General features: G+C 34.4%; 3 protein-coding genes across 4 annotated transcripts in view; 1 reads left to right on the top strand and 2 right to left on the bottom strand.

Annotated features, from left to right (window-relative positions):
* Positions 1-697: 697 nt before the first annotated feature.
* CycH (cyclin H) lies at positions 698-1,815 on the bottom strand. The gene has a single exon (XM_068763488.1). It carries the CDS (start codon positions 1,734-1,736, stop codon positions 759-761), a length of 978 nt encoding a protein of 325 aa, XP_068619589.1. The 5' UTR covers positions 1,737-1,815; the 3' UTR covers positions 698-758.
* A 782-nt stretch (positions 1,816-2,597) lies between these two features.
* Ras64B (ras-like protein 2) lies at positions 2,598-16,283 on the top strand. Its single transcript, XM_068763543.1, has 4 exons — positions 2,598-2,781; positions 8,436-8,523; positions 10,966-11,177; positions 12,293-16,283. Exons 1-4 carry the CDS (start codon positions 2,683-2,685, stop codon positions 12,485-12,487), a joined length of 594 nt encoding a protein of 197 aa, XP_068619644.1. The 5' UTR covers positions 2,598-2,682; the 3' UTR covers positions 12,488-16,283.
* A 4,568-nt stretch (positions 16,284-20,851) lies between these two features.
* LOC137920179 (venom serine protease Bi-VSP-like) overlaps positions 20,852-22,695 on the bottom strand; it is a 38,531-nt gene continuing 36,687 nt past the window's right edge. Inside the window, exons 8-9 of one of the 2 annotated variants that reach the window (XM_068763440.1) lie at positions 22,100-22,284; positions 20,852-21,228 (exon numbers count right to left, since the gene is read on the bottom strand). In XM_068763440.1, the coding sequence (XP_068619541.1) occupies positions 21,079-21,228; positions 22,100-22,284 (335 nt within the window). In that variant the 3' untranslated portion in view covers positions 20,852-21,078. The remainder of the gene's footprint in view (positions 21,229-22,099; positions 22,285-22,695) is intronic. The other variant, XM_068763441.1, reaches the window with a different exon arrangement.

Below are 22,695 nucleotides of genomic sequence, written 5' to 3'. Positions count from 1 at the left end.
CTTATTATTTGGTATATATTTATAAAACTTTTATTATTATGTTTTTTTTATGTTTACTTTTATGTTATGTTGTTATTTTTAGACAAAACATATCTTGCATTACATGATTGATAGTTGTATCAATTTTTTTTAAGAGATAAAATTAATATGAGAAGATAGACACATGTTGTAACATATGTTCTCCTACTGAAAATCTACCTCAGAGTGTAACCATAAATAGTAAATCTTGATAGTAGGACATGAGCATGTTCTTTTTCTTTTCAGTAGATGGAGGCCCACTGAAAGGTATAACTCTCCTCCACAGATCACCACCATGACCTTAGCTATGTTGTAGATCCAATTAGTGGGGGCTCATTCACGCCACGTCTACCAGTTCTTGATTACCACTAAAAACCTTTCAGTCCCAACGACCATCAGTTGCATGAACAATGTACCCCACCCATGGCCACTCCAGACAAGCAATTCTTCAATCTATGTTAGTGATCTTGCTTCTTTTGCATATCTCCCAGTAAAACAAGAGCAAGTTGGTTTCTTTACTTTTTCCTTAACTTTTATGAACATTTATCTATTAAGTATCAGGGCAGTCTAATTTACACACATGGTACAATTTCTTGTATCTGGTTTCATAAATAATAATTAGACAGTTACATTCATTGATGGTGAACAGTAATTGAAATACAAATAAATCGACACAAAATTAAATATATCATTTAATCAAAATCTTATCATAATCACATTACAATTATATATTTAATTTTCTAAGACGCTGAAGGCGACAGAACCTGTGTCACTCCACTTGTGTCCAAAGACATTCTACTGGGTCCAGTGTGGGGAATATCATCTTCGTCCAATGCTTCCCTCATGCGTCTCTTATAAATCTCACTGTCTGGATTATTTTCTTGATTCCGACATCTATCTAACTTCTTCTCGATTAATCTCACACGTTCTCTTGCTGGTGTCTCCACCATTTTCACCATGGAACGAATTTTCCTTACAGCTTCAATTAAAATTGCTAACTTATCTGGTCCGGCATCACGAAATAACATATCTGTAACATAACTATCTAGATTCTCTTGTTCTTTACTTGCCGCGTGTAAGACTGCTGCTAATGCTATCTGAGAAGGTGCATATAGAAGGCATGCATCAGTTAGAAACACCTTTTCTAGGAACTCATCTATACCACCTCGAAGTCTTTCAGGGTTAGCGAGACTACATCTAGTTTTAATGTCAATAAGAAATCCTTCAACAGGTCTAAAAGGATTGTGTATTGTTAAATGATAATTCAATTGTTGCATAAGTAATAATTCATTGTTTAAAATGATGTCAGAAGCCTTGTCTCTATCTCCTTTTATATTTGCGACAAATTGACCGATAGAGACATTGAACTCTTCTACTTTACAAGCCAAGTAAACGCAGGTCGCAAGAATTTCTTTCGGATGATAATCCATTGAGGAGTTGTAAAGATAGAAACGCTTAAAATAATGGAATGCGGTACCAACAACACCTTTCGGCATGGGCGGCGAAAATCTTTTACAAAAGTCCTTTAAATGCAGCTCATACTGTCGCAGTAACAGTCTCTCCTCCTCTGGTGATAAAAAGAAGTTGTATCTTTGATATTCGTCAATATGATGACCGTGTTTTGATATAAAGTCCAAATTGTGTTTCTCCCGGTGACGAGCCAGTTCATTTTCGTCGCTAAATGTCCAAAATTTTCTCTGAGAGCTCGTTGAAAACATTTTTATTGTCAAATAACGTGAAATTAAATAGCAATATATGCCAGCAGTCAGTTTGAATACGACTTATAGGACAGTTAAATATTGGCAGACATCTAATGTTGTCATTTTATGTATGAATTTTTTTTAACTACTGCAAATACAAAATAAACTGCAATAACTAAGGTATTAAAATAACTTTTAATACCTACGTTATTACAGTTTGGTCGATTATTTGGATTTGAAAATGATATCCGAACTAAATTTACGCTTTTTCATATTAAATTTATTTTATAATGATGATGAAATGTACTGTATGTAATGTTTATTTATAAATTTCAATTAAGTGTAATTAGAACATTTATTTAATAGCAAATTTATTTGCTTTTATTCGTTTAACTCTTTGATTTAATGTGCTTTATCCATTTCATTTATTATTTTATAATTTACAGTTGCACCAATTTTTATTCATATTGAATCAATTTAATTGTGTATCTATATGTTTATTTCTTGTTATATAATCACACAATTGTATAAACACTTTATAAGGTTAATATTATGTATTTAAAAATAGTATTTATTTAGAAACTTAGATACCTGGCAACATTACAATCAGCTGAGTTTTTAAATCCATTACACGCATATAAACAAAACATTAAAAGTTTTTATTTATTACATTTGCTACAAATTATCACTGATAATAATAGGTTATGAACTAAATTTAATGAATGAATCGAAAGAATTACTGAATAGTATTAACATTTTTTAATTTATTTTATTTTATTTGATTTCCCTCATTTTAAACAAAATTGACTTTGATTAGAAACATTCGCGTATTAGGCACGTTGAATCTGTCAACGCTACGAGTGAAACGGGACGTATCAATTGAATCATCGCAGGTCGTCATCAAGCTGTGCGATAGATAAATTAGATTTATTTTTGTTAGTTTATCCTTGTGCTGTGGTCGATAATGTCGCGGGCGGAGCGGCCACAAGCGCAGAGCTATAAGCTCGTGGTGGTCGGCGGAGGCGGCGTCGGCAAGAGCGCCATCACAATACAATTTATTCAGGTGAATATTTCCCTATTAGGCACCAAACGCCTACGTCTATCTGACCTGATATTTTTAATTTATTCCAATTTTTATCTATATCTATATCATGATTGCGGTAAATTTTATCAGTGTTTGTATTAAAAATGATTCGTATACGATCATACTTATTAATAGTGTAAGAATTGTTTCAAGCCAAGGTCTAAATTCTGACGCCGCCCACTGGCGTCATCGTTGGTGTTAGAATTCTACATTGCTACTCTCTTAATTAATTACTGAAAATTTATGAACAGTGTTAGAATCATAGAAATATTTAGTTCAATAAGTAAATCTTTGACATTCTTTATATAGGATGAATATAATTTTGATTACTTGTATACATAGTTATTGTTGATAGTAAAAGCTTTAAAGGGGTCAATATATAGCCGCATGGCTGTCAATGAATGTATAGTATCTTATTTAATAATCAACATTTTCAGAAAATATAAATAACAATGATAATACAGTACCATATTGACTGCAGCATTGTCAAATTTAAATGTCTGTACAATTTTGATAGCAATACTGTAGCTTAGGAAAGAGAAGAATTACTATAACAAGTGTATTAAATATTACTAAAGAAATTTGAGTATAACATCATACATAATAATTTATATTTTAAAATTAAAATACTCATATGAAAAATAGTAATAGATGCACAATATATAAGAAATAAACTCATAACGCCCAAATTTCATAATTAAAAGTGTAAACAAATACTTCATGGGTCCGAGTGTATGCATATAAATCTGTGATCAAAAAGAAAGTTCAATTTGTTCATAAAATGTGACTTCTTTATTTATTCTTCGAAATGAATTTCATCCCCTGAAACAGTCAGAATAGTCTTTTAATGGCCTTCAAGACCTTTCTAGTTTTGGGTACCATCTCAATATTGTCAAAACAGTGTTCCCGCTTTGGCCTTTTGAGTATGCTGAATAGCTAGAAGTTACATTGAGTTTGCTGAATAGGCACACAGGGCAAAAACAGGCAGATGAAGAGGTTGTCGAACAATATCATCCAGCCCTCTACCTAAAATTGATTGACAGTCTGACCTGAGCTCAGTGTGTCACAAGCATTGCCTTTAGTTTATCATTATAAAAAAAACACTAGTTTTTTGTATAGTGTTAAAGATAAAATTATTTTTTTCAATATTGGAACCTACAAGAGAACTTTTATTTAAGAAAAGGACCAATATTTAGCTACTTCCGCACATGCAGTGGTAATCATGCAACAAAATGCACCGCCTGACAGCCCGCTGATAAATGCATATGCGGCAAACAATGCAAATTACACAACTGCCACCATTTAACCACTCAACACGTGTTTCACCTCTCCATGGGGTATCTTCAGGAGTTATGTTACACCAATTAGTGCTAAACACAGGGTGCAAGAACTCTTATTTATTGTTAACTTTTTCTTAATATTTTTAATTTTTGACTCTGTGAGATGAGTCAGAACAAACTCCACAACAACACATCTTTTACACAAAAGTTTAACTATTTTGTTTGACACATATTGTCAGATATAGCCTTAATTAAAACAAAATAATCGAGCAACATTATTGCCAAGGATTTTTGGCATTTGAATATTTGTTTATTGTGTATGCCGTTTTAGTTAATTTATTTTTAATATTAATAAAAAAATCTGTTATGAGTTCAGAATAAAATTTAGGGCAATGTGATTCATAGGCTGAATATTTTTTGTTAGTTTTTTAAATCCATAACAGAGTCGATATATTTGGAGGGGTATAAGGGCAAAATAATTTTTGCAATGCTTGAAAGTGCATTGTTGATAAATCAGAAAGGTAGTCGTTAAATGTTTCTGTCTGCAGAAAAATCCATGTGTTTTACATGGGGAATTGTATGTTGCATGTATCCCTGTAGAGAAAACGAAAACATTATATATTTTCATACTAATTATAATATCTGCAGATGTCTCACACTACAGAATAATGTGCTAACTAGGCAAGAAGTTATATTTATTTCCAAGAATATACTCTACCAAATAAGCTGTCTGCAAAACAACATAAACATCCGACATCCCTTCTTAGAAATTCAACTTAAGAATGTTAGGGACATCAGATGGTCACAGCGTCAGTTCTGGGTTAGGTTTCCGGGGAATCTCTGCTCACCAGAGTACCAGCTCAGACTCACAGTCTCCAAATCGACCCTTACATTAGTTAAACAATAGAATAAGACATATATTATTGTAAGAAGTCTCAGATTTATGTATCTTGACTCACTATAAAGAGAAATAAAGTTGTGAATTTACATTGAATACTTTATTTTCTGAGGTTATTTAATAAGTTTCATTTACCTTCTAACTGCCAAGCTGTTTTGGCCATAACTTCCCCAGGTGCCAAATGGAAATATCAAGTGTAGGCTTTTCTTATGTGAAAATTTGGGATCTTTACATTCTATGAATGAATATAACACATGTATATCATTATGTACTGAGACCGCCGGCGACCTTTATGGCACTTAAAGGCAGCAGAGTACTCGGTGTGCCATGAGGTCGCCGGCGGGTCACGTTTTTGTAACACAGAAAACACGATAGGTTTTCAAAGCCAGCTTTGAAATATGAATAAATTGTGAATTCAATACAAAGAAAGGTTTCTATATACATTTTGTAATGTAAATTTTATATAAAAAGTGAGGCAGCTCGCAGTCTTATTGGCACCCATGGTAACCGCTTCTAAAACATGCTGCAAATCGTATATCATCCCATGATCCAGTTGCTAGGTGCCTAATGAAGCTTATAATTACCAGAGGGTCGGAAAAAAAATATTCCTTATATGTACAGATGAAAAATTGTGAGGTAGCCGGCGGCCCTCACGGCACCTATTGTTGGGTATCGTGAGGTAGCCGGCGGCCCTCACGGCACCTATTGTTGGGTATCGTGAGGTATCCGACGGTCCTCATGGCACTTAAAAGGTTAACAGGGAAATTTTGAGATATTTTTGCATGGATACTCTTAATTCAAGGTTATGTTGTTACATTGAACTCAGGTTTGTGAAGTTTAGGAAGTTTATTTTGCAAGTATAGATTCGGATTTATGACTCCCACAGTTGAAATTGCACGAACCCACACTAAGTATTTACTATTTTTATAGAGCAAACAGCCAAGGTAGAGAACAACCTACAAGCATTGTTTCAGCTAGTTATAACTTGAGATTCTTTAAGTTAAGAGTAAATAGGCAAGCATGTAGCTTTGTAGACCTTGTCATCACTTAACATCAAGTGAGATAGATGTTGCTCTACCTAGATAAAAAAATTGACAGGAACATGTATTTATGTTGCCATACCAAAAATTTTTATACATAAAAATATAAGATAGGTCTGTACAAAAAATATATATATATATTCTCAGAAATTCTGAGTTGTTTTATGTTTTTCTTAACTTGTGACTAACAAGGTCCCTTACTCATCTTCTCACATTAATAACTGTTTGTAATATTTTAAACCTTGTAGGTTTATAATTTTTCATACATCTACTATCTACATAATACTGTGGTGTGTAGTACTGTGGAAATGTATACTCTCATTGTTGCGTCTGTAAGGTTATTTATGATGTTTATTTTACTATACAATAGTTTGGTTTAAAGATTCTCGGAGAGTGAAGTGTTGATAGAAGACTAACATCCTGGCTAAAAAAATTCCACCAGTGGTTTGGAAAAAGCGCCTATTAACTCTTAGAGCCTCGATTCCAAAGATTAAGATTAATCCAATGGAACCTTTGTGAGATGGCACTTTAGGAAGAATCGGAACATATCTTGGCATAATTTGGCTTTTCATGATTATCATTCCAGCCGATAGACACAAACTGTAATGCATAGGCATAACTGCTCTTGAACTGTCAGCCTCCAGAGACTTATAGTGACCTTGATTATGTCATCGGTCCATCTAGTGGGAAATTTTTTTTTTAGGTTTCGGGGGAAAATTTGAATTTTCAAGATACCCCGCCTCTGGGAGTAGGACAGGGCTATGTTCGATTCCTATCCAATAAAACCTCCCCAATGATCGTTCGCGATGTGAGAGACCACGAAATCAGTGTGTGTCAGAGTTAACCACGCGATCTTTTCTCCTGCTTTGATATTTTAGATAGCCAGTCCTGGGGTATGCGTAGTCCACGCGACCGCTTTATACTGAAGCTAGTGGGAGTTTAAGGCCCCCACTCTAAACACCCGCGTCTTCGAAGTCCTCGTTTCTGGTAGAAGAATACCATTCTCCGGAGAACGGTTACGCGGCGTCGTCTCCGAACGCGATCTGTCCTTTACCGATCCCGTTTGGCGGCCTTCTGGATGATGTCGGTCTTGCAGAAAGAGCCACGGCCGTCCATACAAGTAGTGGAAGGCTTTTTTTTTGGTTTCGGGGGGGAAATCTTCGGGACGTTTAAGATGCCTCGCCTCTGGGTGTAGGGCAGGGGTATGTGGGATTCCTACTCACTAAAACCTCTCCTCCGGTGGTCGCCTTCTGCGCTATATGGGAGATCGCGGTATCTCCCGATCAGTGATCGCCACACGGTCTTGCCTCGCGCTGTGTCATTTTAGATAGCCCGTCCTGGGTATGGGTGTATGGTTCACGCTACCCCCGAAACCCTCGTGGTGCTATCACGATTGTTCGAGATCACATCGAACCATCGTCTGCCTCAGAATCGCCGATGCTAGTGGGACTTTAGGGCCCTCATCTTAAACTCTTGCGACTCCGAAGGCTCGTTTATGGTAGGGGAACACCATTCTCCGGAGGGCCGTAGCGAGACGCGTCCCTGCTCTGACGGCGTCGTTTCAAGTAGTGGAAGGCTAATCTATCTTACCCATGCTGAGTCAAACCTAAAGTCTACACAAGCTATGTGCTCCGCCTACTGTCAGTTCAGACAAGCTATTTTTCGAGTTACATCAGTTATTTTGTTTCTCCCGCAGACCTCGTTTCTGATTCGTTTTCTTATAGCCTTCTCCATTGCTTTCTGGGCGACCTTGAGTTGTAAGGTCCATACTGAACGACCAAGTCTCACATCCCTATGTCATCATTAGGAAGAAGCTGGTGAAAGAACTATGTCTTCATACATTGCGGTATTTTGGACAAGTATATGTTTCTGAGCTTCCCGAACGCTGTCTAGATTGGATTCAGTGAATGATTTTCTTATTGAAGTTGGACCTAACCAATCTTCTAGAATTTCTAGCATGGCACCTCCGAATACTTGAGTTAGTTTGACATGGACATTTGACATGAATATTTGACATGAATTTCTTGTCATTGTAATTAAAGCCTACTTTCTTGAGATTCTATTGAGATCTTTAGCAATGTACCCAGGTCTTACACGGTCTCAGTCATTATGACTATGTCATCTGTTAAACCAAAAGTGAGTGAAGTACTCATTGTTTATGCTGATGCTAAGCAAATGACAGAAGAAATAAATCAGAGCAAGTGATTTCCTTCTAGAAGTTGGAACAACTTAGATGGAGATGTATGCTGGAGTGTAAGCTTACTTAGGTATCTCTAAATCATAGGTTTGTGTTGAGTTCTTCAGGCAGTCAGCTGTTTTAATGAATGCAGATAAAAATTTTAATGAAAATAAGTTTTATCCTGCCTGTTTCCCAATAAAATGTGTGCCTTTAATTTTGTTTTTAATTTATTTCAGAGTTACTTTGTGACGGACTATGACCCTACCATTGAAGACAGTTATACGAAGCAATGTGTGATAGATGATATACCAGCCAAGTTGGACAGTGAGTATATATTTTTATTTATAATCTTATATCATGATAAGAACATATCTTTTCAAGTGAAATTCAAGACAAGTTATAATGTATATGTTTATGTACATTTTAGGGTTAAAATTATTTGGAATTGGTCGTAAAAATAGTTTTTTTTTTAATTAATACAGCACAAAGGCATGCAAGGGTTGGCAACCTTTTTAATATAAGGTTTTAGGAGTAGAATTGGTTCTCTGTCATAATTGAAAATTGAGAAATGAAACACTAATATTATTATTCCATAAAAACTGTGCCTGCTAATTGGTCTGCGAGGATTTTAGCAAAAAGAATAGTTTTTTTTTGGTAAAGAATTTTCCAAAACAAAAGTAGCCTAAGTTGCTCCTTATATCAGCTATATGCCAGTATAAGTCACGTCAAAATAGGTCTAGCCATTTAAGAGATTAGCCGCATCCAGCAAACATATAATAAAAATATAAAAATGTGTAATTTTGGTATATGTACTACTTAGTCTGGCCATAAATACTGTTACTATTCAAAAAAAGAAAATATTACGTTTGAATTTGGAATCTGTCATTTTTATATGATTGCTTGATGTGTTTTCTTATTTTCGCGCCATTATATTGTTAAATATTTTGTTATATTAAAATGGAGTGGGGTGATAAAGAGAACCGAATCGCTGTGATTGCCTTACATAAAGTAGGTATGGAGAAAAGTGCAATTTTTAAAACCCTCCACCCGCTTGGTATTAGTCAAATGTTTGTTTACCGGGCTATTGATAGGTACAATGATACCTCCTCTGTTTGTGACAGAAAAAGATCTGGCCGTCCACGTACCGTTCGTGTGAAAAAGGTGATTAAAGCAGTTAGGGAAAGAATTCGAAGAAATCCTGTCCGTAAGCAAAAGATTTTATCTCGGGAGATGAAGATAGCTCCTAGAACCATGTCGCGTATATTAAAAGATGACTTAGGACTTGCAGCCTATAAGAGACGTACTGGTCACTTCTTAACTGATAATTTAAAGAAGAATAGGGTGGTAAAATCCAAACAACTACTTAAGCGGTACGCAAAGGGAGGTCACAAAAAAATTTTGTTTACGGATGAGAAAATTTTTACAATTGAGCAGTATTTTAATAAACAAAATGACCGTATTTATGCTGGAAGCTCTAAAGAAGCTTCGCAATTAGTAAACAGAGTACAACGTGGGCATTATCCCACTTCAGTGATGGTTTGGTGGGGTGTTAGCTATGAAGGGGTGACTGAGCCATATTTTTGTGAAAAAGGTATTAAAACGTCGGCACAAGTTTATCAAAATACCATTCTTGAGACGGTAGTTAAGCCTTTAACTAACACCATGTTCAATAACAAAGAATGGTGCTTTCAACAAGACTCGGCACCGGGTCATAGAGCTCGATCCACCCAATCTTGGTTGAAAACTAACGTTCCGGACTTTATCAGCACTGAAAACTGGCCGTCGTCAAGTCCTGACCTAAATCCATTGGATTATGATTTATGGTCAGTTTTAGAGAGTAAGGCTTGCTCTAAACGCCATGATAATTTGGAGTCCCTAAAACGATCCATTCGGTTGGCAGTGAAGAATTTTCCTCTAGAAAGAGTTCGTGCTGCTATTGATAACTGGCCTCAACGTTTAAAAGACTGTATTGCAGCCAATGGAGACCACTTCGAATAAACATTGTATATTTTTAATAGTTATATATTGATGTATTAAACTAACTCACTATGAAAGGAATAAATGTTACGTATAAAAAAAAAATCGTGCTTTTCTTTATAACAATATTTATGGCAAGACTAAGTATATATATTCATGTGCATGTAGTAAATAAAAATTTTAATATTACAAAAAGACACTCCAATTTTATTTATTTGTACAGATATAGTATTTGTTCCCAATTTTATCCATATAGCGGCAGATTCTGAATATTGATTCTGTCTAGATTCAAGTCTAGACTCTAGAAGAACCTGCCAAGAAACTTAATAGTTACTTTTTAAGGACAATTATACAATATGTTCCATTTATAAATTGTCTCGTGAAAATCGTGATTTTCTTATGTAAATTCAAAGCATAATTTAATTTACTTCAGGAATTATATCTAATATATTAAAATCTCGTGTCACGGTGTGCATGATTGAACTCCTTCGAAACGGCTCGACCGATTTTGATGAATCTCAGCGTGCATAGCGACCAGGGTGGAGAACCAGACAACATCTTTTCTTCCCCCTAATTTTTCAGGGTGGTCCACTCCTAATTTTTTTTTATTTTTTGGACAACATTTTTTGTTTTTATTTTTATATGATATAGCATACAAAAATACGTACGACCCTAAACTTTTATTCCTCTACGATAAACCATTATTTTTCATTTGTTTTTTAATGTTTCCTAGAAATGACATACATGGCAAAACAATGAATGAATGTAAAAAAACTATTGTTATCTTAGTTCTAGACACAGCTGGTCAGGAGGAGTTCAGCGCGATGCGCGAGCAGTACATGCGATCTGGTGAGGGTTTCCTCCTTGTCTTCTCCGTGGCCGACCACGCGAGCTTCGACGAGCTGTATAAGTTCCACAAGCAGATTTTGCGCGTCAAGGACCGCTATGAGTATCCTATGCTGATGGTGGGGAACAAGGCAGATCTGGAGCATCAGAGAGTGGTATGTTGATATTTCCTAGTTCCAAGACTTGTTAGGAGTTCCTCGTCTATCACTGAAAAGCGTCTAAAGGTATGACATAGGCAGAATGGCCTCCATCTCCGCTCACAAATTTGATTGAAAAAAAAATACAATCAAATTGATATATCTTATAATGATATTCTTTAACTTTAAATAAGGAAGGTTACAAATGCACTTTGATATATGACGAACCAATAAAGAATTCAGACAGGGTGTTTTGGTAGTCATTTCTATAAACATTCCTAATACATTAGTTTGAGTAATTTTTTTATGCTTTATTATCACTTAATTACAATTATTTCACATGTTTTTCTATGTATAAACTAAATAGATATTACATAGGTTCATAATGTATTGTAAGCCATGTTGCTTGTAGAACTGGCCATTGCGACTAAGGTTCTGTAGCGTAGAGTATGGGGTAAGTGTAGTATAGGGTGGACAGATGACTTTAATGTCTGCGCAACACTCTCATCCAGCCTGGAAATCTACAGAGGAAGCTTAAATAATGATCATAATATTGAAATACCGCACACAGATGTCCACATAGACTTAATAATTTTTATTCCTAGTGTTAAATAAATATGCAATGTTATGTTTAAAAAGAAGTTCAAAAGAGTTTATTCTTACCAGCCAACAGTCATTTTTAGAATTTGGTTAGGACTCAATAAATGTGGAGCACCAAACATTTTGGGCATAGGTATGATCCCCACTAGGAGGTATGTACCATGACAGTGCAAGATCTACCTGGGTGAGACCTGTAACTAGCAATGATATTGTTAAAACATTTTCACATTGGGGCTGGCTTTAACTCTAGCCAATCCAATTCCTTGAGAAAAACTAGTTGACACTTGACACTGCCAGTGATCTGGAAATCAGGAGGAGAAGGCACCTTGATGAATTTAGGCTTTGTACAATATTGACCCTGTACACTGGAGTAGTACATGAGCAGGAGTCTCATCGTCCAGGCATGTACAGAGGACTGTCCATATTGGCTGAAGTAAACAGTTGTTTGTCAAGAAGAGCGTAACCAGTTAAGTTTCCTCCCACCAGATGTGATTGCCCGAGGACTTACAGGATACTATTTTTGTCTCGTCTAGGTATCTTTAGAGGAAGCTCATGCACTCTCTCGGGAGCTGAAGGTGCCGTACATAGAGTGCAGCGCCAAAGCCAGGATGAACGTGGACCAGGCTTTCCATGAACTAGTCCGACTAGTCCGTCGTTTCCAGGAGGCTGAGAGAATCGACATGAAACCGAATCCAAAAGGGAAAAAGAAGAAATGTGTGTTCTTGTAACATGATCATATTCCAGATGCAGTTCAAATGTTAGATACACATTTCTTTATTTATTTTTACACCCTATATCTTACATTTGAACTTGTTGAAATCGGTTGATATCTCTCTAATTTATATACTTTATGTATTAACTGTTCAGGGAGATTTTATTTCGACTTTTTTTACCGGATATTTGTTTTGGATAATGTTTTTTTTTTATTTATTAACAATGTGTATATATATATTTGATATTTATTCGGATGACTGTTGTAGTTGTTTTGATGGATTTTATTGTGAAATTCTCATTATTGGTTACATAGTAGGTGTAATAACAATATTAATGTGACAATCAGGGTACAGAATGTTCTCATTACAGGAGGGTTTATGGACTTTTTGTCTATCACACCCTTAACGCTGTCATAAATGCTTCGAACTGCTCCGATTTTAAAAATCTTTATAATACAATGTATTTTACTTCATGTATTATTAAATTGCCAGTTTTATATTACACTATAAATAAATACGAAAATTAACAGATAAATGTCTAACATGCATGATTTAACCCATTTGCATTAATACACGCACGCGCACACAAATAAATATATATTTAAATGTTTTTCAATGCACCCAAGTCGGTTAGTCAACAATTGAAACTAAAAATTGTTGTTCTAAATATAAAAATATCAAATTATTTATCAATTAGATAAATTAAAATAGGTCATATACTTACAATATGATAAACAAATTAATTAACAAAAAACCTGTATACATAGTTTATACGACAATATTTACGATTCACGATAGTTTAAAATATGAACATTTTTAATTCACATGAATATTTTAATATATGGGTTTATTTTAAATATTTACAATGCAAATGGGTTAAATCAATAACAGTACCTCTTATAATTGTCATTCTGACGCAACCACAACTGCCATTTTGTTTTTTTTTAAATGAGCGCGAAACGGGCAGCTCGCGTCACAGATTATATAACATCGTTTTAGTTTGTGACGTAATGCATGTACCAAATACTAATTCGTAAAAATGACCTTGTTTGTATAATTTTAGTTATACATTAGTGCTTAGATGTATTATTTTATCGATTAAATAATATTGGCTTAATTAAAGGAACAGCTTTTATATAGTTTTAAGTCCGAACAATTTTAAATTTGATATTTAATTCTGATATAGTCAAAAGTAAATTAACATAGATAATACCAAATATTTTTTTTTAAATATTGACATTGATATAGCTTACAGTATCCGGCAAATTTTGCACGACCGTTAGAAAGAGACATTCGACTTATTTCGACTTCGTAGAGCATTATCTCTGTCCCACACTACCTGTGTGACGTTTTCTCAGTCGTATTTCGTGCGACAGAGATAGTGCTCTACGAAGACGAAATTAGCCAATTGTCTCTTTCAAAAGGTCGATGTGTAATATTTATTGCCGGGTACTGTTACCAGAATTTAAGAACGTGAAACAGTAAGAAAATATGTTAAGTTTCTTAAAAAGGTGAATTAATTATCGATTTTTTCGAACATCACTAGTTTAGGGATGTGTAAGCAATATGAATATCATAATTTTTTTTTCGAAACGCCTTGAAATTTTAACGTGCCAGTGCAAAAAGATATATATTATATATTTTTATATTGTGCTATTGGTTTTTAGAAATTTTTTTGCTACCGCAATATTGTTTTTTATGTATACCCGCATTTTGATATGGAATTTACAATGTTTTTTTAATGAATATATCTTAGCTTTTGCTGTAAGCGATTGTTATAACTAGAGATTGAATGTTAGGATGCATTTTTACCTAGTGTTTCATGTGCTAAGAAATTATGGAGGAGACTTCTACTTACTAATATATGAATTAAGGGCTGTTGTCCAAGGCACATTCTCTTATCTTTACTTTAATCATCATTGTCCCCGTTTTTGGGCAACCTTTCGTGCTCCTCTTACCTTGGAGGGACAGAGAAAATATTTTTTTATATTTATTTTTTCACTTAATTATTTTATTTTCTTTGTTCATTTTCTATTCTTCTTATTGTCTTCTGTTCATCTTTCTGGTATTAGTCACATTTATTTACCATTCCTCCTTCTACGAGATCTTACCCGTAAAGCTTGTACATTGACCAAAAAAACTATTTTTCAACATAATAGCCAATGTGGTACGTTTCATTTCTTACAAGAACATGATTATCCTTGAATAGTATATTTATACAGAGAAAACATAAAAAAAGCGCAGGGAAAAATGATCCATTTATTGATGACTTTGCTTATACGGCAAATCAGCTGTCGATTGTCACCGAAAAAAAACTTGTGTGGAATCTGCTTGTACTTTTAAAAGTCTCTTCCATAATAAGCTAACCCTTTAATAATATATATATATGCTTCCGAATAATGTATCTCTGATTATAACATAAATCGTATTTAAGACGTGTTTAGTGTTGAAGTATTATTAATTAAATGTAAAACTGAAATATTGTTGTGGTGACCAATATAACAATTGGAAAAAATATGGTGACACTAGGCATCATTGGCATGTTCAACGAGTTGTTCTCGGGATTCTTCTATGAGTAATAAGTAACACTGTGATCAAAAAGTAAGAAAAATTTTGTTTATCAAATGTAAATTCTTTATTTATTCTTCCAAATCAATTTCGTTCACTTCAAAGTAAAACGCAATTATGCCTACAAATCATTCCGCTTTCAAGGCCTTCCACTTTGTTTTTATTTCCTCAGTCGTGTTAAAATGGCGTCACCGCATTTGCCTTTTGAGTTTGAGTGGGCAAATATAGTGGTTGTGGATTGATATGAGTCGAGTTTTTGGTTAAAAATAAGTAGCAAAGAACTAATGCAGTGTCACATCGAACAATCATAATTTGAGACATAAAACATCCTTCAAAATGGTATTGGCCGAGTCAAATGATATTACAATTTGTGACATACGCTTGGCATATGTTATAGACAGTGTTGCCAACTTGGGAAAAAAATTACCTGCCTTCCCGAGAGTTTTAAATGACAATTTCACTTTACTTTTTGATCACAATACTACGTAATTTAAATAACCGATATAGGCTATATAAAGCGAAGAACAGATGCCTGATGGAGTCTGGAGGTTCGCCCACATGGTGGTCAGATGTCACTCGGTTGACATACTTAAATTGTTCTACAACTCGTTTTCAATAGTCCCAAGGCCACTGTTGGGATCATGCAAGCTTCAATCCCACTCGATACGTTTTAGATAAGCATTTTATAATAAACAGGATGTCTCAAAACTGTCATATCAAAAGCGCACAATACGACGTGTAGAACCTTTACAATTTGTATTACCATTTTGGTATTAAAACTGATTTATATAATCCAAATGTAAAACAATAAATGTGTACCAAATGAAGATATTATTTAATTATGATAGTGTAAATAAATGTCAAAAAAAGCACACAAAATGCACTTGTTATTAATACTAGCCCATAGACAATTTCCATAGATAATTATACATCTATGAATTAAAAAAAAAATTAGAAAAAAACATGTTTCTGCAAAGGCATTAAACAATTTCATAGAAAATATCACTTTTGTAATGATGTCTGCCTCCGGGCTATTTTTTATTTTAATAAACACGTAATATTATACAATTAAAAAAAATACATGTCATGTTGACGCACATTTAGAAATAAGAAGTATTTCATACAAACAGGCGGTATACTCAATATGTCAAAAATAGATTTAACTCATCAAATGTTAATAAATAATCGAAATAGCTAATTAGTAATTAACAGTGTTATTTAAAATATATTTTATTTCACATTATTTTTTATTTTCCCCGAAATTTTTTGAACACGCCATTTTTTTGGTTTTTTATTTTTAGGTACTAAATATAAAAAAAGCTATTAAAACGTAAAACTTGGTGTATTATACCATAATAACCTAAATTGATATACACCACAAAGCATTAATAAAATCAATAAATAATGTTACTTGACTAAATTAAATAGTGAGACAGTGCTATGAGAAAAGGCGTCGGTTTTTATATTTTTGCTAATGCGACGCCATGTTGGATTACGAATGTATTGCGCGTCATTTTTATTTTGATTAATTTTGTTCAGTTTTATTGTTTAGAAAAGCATACAGTAATGGTTCAATTAAGCCTTATAATAATTATAATTTCGATGTGTTGTTTGATTTTTAACATTGTTTTAATAATGATTAAAGATGTTCGAAATAAAAATAATTAAAACTAAAATTATAAAGGCAACATTTTGATAGTAGTGAAGTGTATATTATAGTCTGTGGGTAGTCAAAGAATTGTAATTTTGTGCTACCCACAGTTATACAACATTTGTAAAACTATATCTTTTATAAAATGCAACGTGTTCATATCTTGCCCAGTTAGATGTTTAGTAAACTATATTCACATGAGATTATACCAGAGAAGTAATGTACCAGCGAATGATATTCTTTAATTATATGTCTACATTTACAATGCCTTGATTTCATCAAACTGTATCAAATTGAATTTGTATGACATGATAGACAAGGTTCTAAAACTTGGACTACCCTACATAAAAAAATTGTTTACAAATTGGTTTGAATGTTTAAGTCATAATTTTAATACAACCCACAATATCTACAACGTTATTGGGATTGTACATTAAAGCAATGTATATTGTTTGAAACTTTCGTTCAAATTAGTTTATACAGCTCTATGTTACAAACACTTGAACTAATCAAGTGAGTAAGCTATTGAATTGGTAATATATATCGTAATGCAATGTGTATTAAGTTTCGAATTGTGCTTAAACGTCATTTTGTATTGCGGGTAGAAATAAATTTTATAATTTTCAGAAACATTGCTAATGAGGTCGCTAGTGTAGCTTTGTTTATTGCTATTATTTGATTATTATCAGTACATCTATAGAATAAGAACGGATCGAGGGTGCAATGCGTTTAGGAAAGCTTTAATCGGCTAAATCAGGTTGTTGTATGGGTAATATTAATTGTACTATATAATAAAGTAACCAAGCGAAATTGTTTATATTTCTTTTCCGTATCCTTATTAGTAATTACCAACATATATACATCGGATTTGTAATTCCTTCTATCATTTGAGCAAGGCTATCTTATGACCTACTAAGAATATAGCCTAAAGCGCAACAGGACAAGTGTTAAAACAGGAAATGAAAATAAGTATATAAAACATGAAGAATTGAAAATAAAAGTAAAACAAAAATTGTAAACAAAATTTGAAGATAATAATAGTATGTTTATGAAAAACTATAAATAATGTAATAAATTCAAAATCTTGTGAAGCCCTGTCCAAATCCAGATACGTCTTTGCGATTAAAAAAAAAACTTAACTGTCATAATTCTGTCAATACAAGCATTCTATATATATAAAACAGTCATAGTTTCAGGATATAAAACCTCTTTTTCCTCAAGCGATATATGCTCCTAACACCTGCTCGAGTTAAATGAAGGTTCTTAATACACCAGGCGTTTGGAACTCTTGTTTATTTTCAAAAATAATTGTACATCTATGGGATTTTTTCAAGTGCCGGTCGGTTTTGGAAGTAATAACAACACAAAGTCCGAAGTAGAAGTGTGTATATTCATTGTCTATTGTCTTATGTGAAGTTTTTGCTGTTAGCCTTGCGGCTTTTACAGCTTCATCGGAAACGAGTTCACGGAACGGAGGGGTCCGGGAACCATATAAAATTACAGGATTCGAGTTGCCGAATCCATATCAGTACTCGGCGGGAGTCGAGGAAGTCACAAAGTTAGTGGCTGCAAGAAAGTAGCAGCGGGGCTTACCCAGCCAGCCCTCGAGGACACAAACCCAGAGTGACCCAGTCGGCCGGCAGAACTCGCGGCTAGCGCGCCTGTCTGTTCAGTATTACTGAAGTGTGCTGAATGAAGAGTTAAGTGTGGTCGGCAACGTGGACCACTCGGCAATCTAAGGAAGGATACTGATCCTACCTCGGATCGCCCACGCTGTTTGCGACGGCGGCGTCGGGAGGCCGATGCCGTTTACGTAACAGACGGTAGGAAGTGTGGTGAATGATCTTTGTGCAACACACGCGATTATTCGTGCGGTGAGCGGTCGCCAGTGTTTGCTGTAGATGGTGAGTTATCGCTTGCAGTGTAGTAAGTGTCTGAAGCATGCGGTGTGTGGTATATTCATCAAGCTTAGTCCATATTTATACAGATTTAAAACTATGTAAACATTGTTCAACCAATAAAAATCATCAGCCAATCACAAGCCGAGGAGTATTGTAGAGCGCCATCTATCGCCTGATCTATATAAACTATTATATTTCTGTGGAATTCCCCTTTTGAAAGCGTCGCCGATGATGAAGTAATGTATCTTCTATACTGTCAATACAAGCATTCCGTAATGGCGTTCCCTATGGAATAGTTATGTAGTTTCAGGATAGAAAACCTCTTTTCTCCTCAAGAGATATGAACTTTTACTTGCATGACTTAATTGTAGATTCTTTGCAGACCGGAACGCGTTTGAAACCCTTGTTGCTTATTTAAAACTTCTATGTCGTCATAGAAATGCTAAAAATCGCTTATTTCACTTGTGTGAAATTAAGCGCTGCTATTCTTTACTTACAAATGATCACTATAGATAATAAAAGTTATATATCTGATTATTATCCATTTATTATCTATGGTGAATAAATAAATATGTTCTGATGGTGATTGGGCTAATCAAATACAAAAATTAAATGGTATAGAAATAAAAGAAATAGATAATTAATACGCAGTTTAATGTCACAAGTGCCGAAAATAAATACGTTCAATAAAAATAGAAGCTATTCAGGTGCGGTTTAACCTATAATGCAGGGTGTGCAATGCACACGGGCGCCGCCGTCTCAGGGAGCTCCACGGCGCTACCTGAGACAGCTAAGAGCATCGTTTTGGACCATCATGGTACAACAATGATATGACAGAAGCGCCCAGCTAGCGTGATGGCGGCAGATATAAAAACTATGAGTATTATTCTGCCGTCATAAAAAGAAAGGCCGTAACTAATACCATACTGTAAGCTGTACCTTCTTATAAAATATCTTGTTGGAATATGAAAAAACTTTCTTGTTACGACGGCAAAGTTAATAGTTATAGCCGCGAAGAAGGGGTCAGGCCTAGGGGGCGCCAGGGTTTCATTGCACACGGGCGCTTTACGATCTAGAACCGCCCCTGGAGCGAGCTATCATTACTGTTTAGTTATAATAAAAACTTATTACAATAATTATACAACACTTAATATAAAATACAATTTAATTAACTAGTAAATTATGAGAGCATATTCAAATTATCTAAATTACGTACTTGTTTTAAAGACTGGTTCTTTTGCTATAAGAAACATTTTTCACTGGTTAATGATATTTATAAATAAAAATAAATTTTATATCAACATCTCTTTAAAATAACTTTAGTGTATTTAAATATAATTATTTCTATAATAATAATAATTGTAAATATTGGTAACTTTAATAATAATATTCCTTCATATTGCAACACTAAGATATCGGTTTACAGACATTAATAATGGCGGCAAATTTGACGTATGCAATAAAATAGTTTTTTTAAAAGGTTTGATTAGTGTTGTTATATTTTCTTAATACAAGCTTTGTAGAAATCTAAATCGAATAATTAATTGGAATATACATAATTAAAATCGATTACATGTGCGTTTTTATTTATAATGGAATAGTAATATAAGTTGAAATACTTTGAAACGACACAGTGACACATTCGTTAAATAATATTTACAAAAAATAATTATTTCGGTAATTAAATCATATTAAAATCGATAAAAAATCGATATAGTAAATTTCAATGAAGCATACAGATAAATATTAACAATGATTATATAACAGGCGTGTTATATTTATTCTATTTGAAATAACGTGACTCGATTTTTAATACTTTGAATGTAATATTTAACCCGCTTTATAATTTTAACAGAGGTAAAGATGATGATCCTTATTCACTATAGATACATTTAATTGTACATTTATTACGTTTATCATAATCAAAATATCAGTGATGGAAATATAATATCAGTGTCGTCATTTTTGTATTTAATCTTTAGGTCTAATATTATTATTAATTTTATTGAGAACAACAAGCGGAGGTTCTAATAAAGCTCAATCATAGAATCTAAAAAGCTGAAGAGAATCATATTAGTAGAGAATCATACAAGTTTATTTTAAACTTTTACAATTGTCGAAAAAAAAAAGCCGACGTAACAGATTCTTAAGTCAACTGGTACAAAAACGAAAGAGATTTGTATAGGTTAATATATGTTTAATATGATTTTCTTCTTTGAATTTTTTCCATCACTGTTTATCATCGTTAAATTATATTAGTTTATTTGACATGTAATAAATAGCACAGATAATATTTTATATCAAATTTAAATTTATACATATGTCAAATATGACAGATGTCATAGCGCAATAAATCGAGAAATAAAAACGAAAGATTATAAATGATTTAAAAAAAATTGTAATATTTTTAATATCTAGATAGTTAGACGTATTAAATTAATGAGTTATAATTTATCACAACCTGAGAGTGTAGAGAATTATGTTCATCAGCGTTTACCAAGCAGGGTCTTCTCCAGCCAGGGCACGAAGACGGTGACGCGGGTGTACACACCCGGGAAGCCGGCTTCAGCGCATTTCTTGCCGTACGATACCACGCCGATTTGGTAGAAGTGCGTTACGAACTTCTTCGAATCCCACTGAAATTTGAAATAACCTGTTAAAATTCCTCAATTTTGATTAACATCTACCATAAAAATATGCATGTCGTGTCGTGGTCGAGTCTACTTTATTAATGACGATTCTACCGCGCGGTGCCCATTTTATACGTCTACTAACACCTAGCGCCATCTGTCGACGTTGACTTTAACTTTGTTATTCAAATAGTGTTCTAGAATGGAAATCATGGATTGGCAAGCACGTACAAGGTCCATCCACAAGGTGGAATGACTATCTTGTTACTCGCTGGATACAGGCCGCTTCTAACTAATCCTTCTAGAAAACTTTGAAGACCAATGTACAGCAATGGACGTCTTCGATGACAAAACATATAATTGAAAATCCTAGAAGAAACTCATGGCTGGATTGTTTTTACCTAGAACCCCGCACTAGTTTCCACTAGTCCCGTGGGCTCAGGTGAGAGGCAATGGTACCACTTTCCATCCCTTTCCTCCTGTTACACTTCACATTCCCATCTCTCTTTTGCGAATACGGAACAACTCGCTATTGCGTGTATCTTGGTCTGGTCGACTGGTAAGTCACAGATGCACTTAGCGAATCCCCTGGGCCTCTTGAACATTTGGACCAGAACTGTGTCCTGCTCCACTGTACGCAAATCCAATCACATATTAGTTTGATGTGGAACCCATTAGGTTACAATATCAAAGTCCTCTCCAGTGGTAATGGTTTTAAAACTTCTTTCCTCTAGTAATGCTTTTGAAATATCACCCAGTTTGAGGGCCATTAAAAATTGGTTTCAGGAAGAATCATTTATTGTTAGCTCTCTGATTATAACTCCCGTAATGAATGATTTTAAGGTCTAGTCCTTTGAGGTAAGTTGATGATACTCACAATTGGCTGCATGAGGGGGCCGCCGCTGTCTCCCTGGCATGCATCCTTGCCACCGTCTTTATATCCGGCACAGAGGACACGCCCGTCAATCACCTGCACCGTGTACTTGACGTACGCTTGCGCGCATTGTTCGTTGCTCACCACGGGCAGTTGCAAAGCCTGCAGATGTGTGGCTGGCCTTCCACCTATGAAAATAGGACTTTATTTTTATTGGTATTAGGTTAAATATTGATATGAGACGTCGTCGTTTATTGGCCTTATAAGAAATCAAGGTCACCCAGAGACCAATGGACGGGGTTACGCTTAAAGCTTCTTTGGTGATCTAGTAGAGAATCCTAACTAAGAAAGGAAATAATATATAGCTACTTACGCTATGCAGCAGTAGTCATGCAATGAAATGCAACGCCCGCCAAACCGCTGATAAATGCACGTGCGGTAAACAATGCGAAACACAACTACCACCGTTAATCTACTCTACACGTGCTTTACCCTTCCACGGGGCATCCTCAGGGGATGTCAGAACTAACATCTCTTGCATGACTACTGCTGCATAGCGGAAGTAGCTTGATATTAGTTCCTTTCTTAGTTAGGGTGGA

This window comes from Battus philenor, unplaced genomic scaffold (assembly GCF_028537555.1).
Source record: "Battus philenor isolate CCGP_79_NKW_IND1 unplaced genomic scaffold, ilBatPhil1.0.hap1 SCAF_18, whole genome shotgun sequence".
NCBI lineage: Eukaryota > Metazoa > Arthropoda > Insecta > Lepidoptera > Papilionidae > Battus > Battus philenor.
The sequence above is the reverse complement of the archived record's forward strand: the minus strand, read 5'-3'. Positions and strand labels throughout refer to the sequence as shown.